The 1,595-nt window shown below is 52.4% G+C and overlaps 1 protein-coding gene across 1 annotated transcript in view; it reads right to left on the bottom strand.

Annotated features, from left to right (window-relative positions):
- Positions 1-1,150: 1,150 nt before the first annotated feature.
- F2RL3 (coagulation factor II (thrombin) receptor-like 3) overlaps positions 1,151-1,595 on the bottom strand; it is a 6,064-nt gene continuing 5,619 nt past the window's right edge. Inside the window, exon 3 of the mRNA XM_011991018.1 lies at positions 1,151-1,174. Within this exon, the coding sequence (XP_011846408.1) occupies positions 1,151-1,174 (24 nt within the window). The remainder of the gene's footprint in view (positions 1,175-1,595) is intronic.

Here is a 1,595-nt window from a genome sequence, read left to right as displayed (position 1 = left end):
CTTAAAAATCATTAAGATAAATATGGTATTATGTGTATTTGACCATAATTCAAATAACTTTTTTTTTTTTTGGAGACAGAGGCTCGCTCTGTTGCTCAGGCTGGAGTGCAGTGACATGGTCTCAGCTCACTGCAACCTCCACCTCCAGGGTTCAAGCGATTCTCCTGCCTCAGTCTCCCGAGTAGCTGGGATTACAGGTGCGTGCCACCACACCTGGCTAATATTTGTATTTGTAGTAGAGGTGGGGTTTCACCACCTCGTACTTCTGGCCTCAAGTGATCCGCCTGCCTCGGCCTCCCAAAGTGCTGGGATTACAGGTGTAAACCACTGTACCTGGCCCTTTAAATAACTTTTTTAAATGGGGAAAAAATGGCAAACAGGCGCAAGTCAGTGGCGTGTCCTGGATTTCGTTGTCCTCCAACTCCTCAGGTTCCCAGAAGCTCCTGGTTGTAGCCTCCACTGTCTCCTGCCTTCACTGCCCCCAGCAAAAGGTCGGGGTCAGGGAACAAGTTAGAAGCCACATAGGCAGGCTGGGTGCGGTGGCTCATGCCTGTAATCCCAGCACTTTGGGAGGCCGAGGCAGGCGGATCACCTGAGGTCAGGAGTTCAAGACCAGCCTGACCAATTTGATGAAACCCTGTCTCTACTAAAAATACAAAAATTAGTGGGGCGTGCTGGTGCATGCCTGTAATCCCAGGTACTCAGGGAGCTGAGACAGGAGAATCGCTTGAACCCAGGAAGTGGAGGTTGCAGTGAGCTGAGATCGCAGCATTACACTCCACCTGGGAAACAAGAGTGAAACTCCATCTCAAAAAAAAACAAAAAACAAAAAACAAAACAAACAAAAAAAAAACACATGGGCACCAGCAAACATGGTGCCACCTCCTCTCATTCCCTGGCTGGGCAGGGATATTAACCCAGTTGAATGGCCTGAGAGGCAGGTGCCGTGATCCTGTCTCACCAGGACTGAAAGTCACTCCCAGGGTCACACAGGCAGCCATGGTGGAAGCAGTGCTTGGGGTCCAGCCTGTCCAACTCCTGGATTCCCAGCGCTTCCTCTCTGGGGCCCCAAATCAGAGTTTGTTTGCTCCCCCCTACCAAGGGCTGAGACTCCACTCCTGGAGCCGCAGAGAGAAGGGACTGGCCAACTTCAAGGTGGGGCAGAGTCTGAAACCTAGGCGGGACCCAGGAGCCAGCCCAGATTGCCAAGGTCCCCAGAAGGGAAGAAGAGGAGGGAAACCACCGAGGTGCAGACACATTCCTGAGACCTCAGCCTGCACCCGTTCCTGCAGGTTCCCGCCCCGGCCCGTTCTGTCCCCCATCCCCTGGCCTCCTGAGACTGACTTTGGGTCAAATTGCTTTTTTAAAAAAAACTTTTTAGAGCAGTGTTAGGTTCACAATGAAATTTAGCAGAAGGTACAGAGTCCCCACGTAACCCCGCCCCACACATGCAAGCCTCCCCTGTTATCTATGTCCTTTACCAAGGGTGGTGCCTTTGTTGTCATGGATAAAGCTGTGTGGACATGGCCGGGCGCGGTGGCTCAAGCCTGTAATCCCAGCACTTTGGGAGGCCGAGACGGGCGGATCACGAGGTC

This window comes from Mandrillus leucophaeus, unplaced genomic scaffold (genome assembly GCF_000951045.1).
Source record: "Mandrillus leucophaeus isolate KB7577 unplaced genomic scaffold, Mleu.le_1.0 Scaffold11, whole genome shotgun sequence".
Taxonomy (NCBI): Eukaryota; Metazoa; Chordata; class Mammalia; order Primates; family Cercopithecidae; genus Mandrillus; species Mandrillus leucophaeus.
This window is presented reverse-complemented; position numbering and strand designations above follow the sequence as displayed.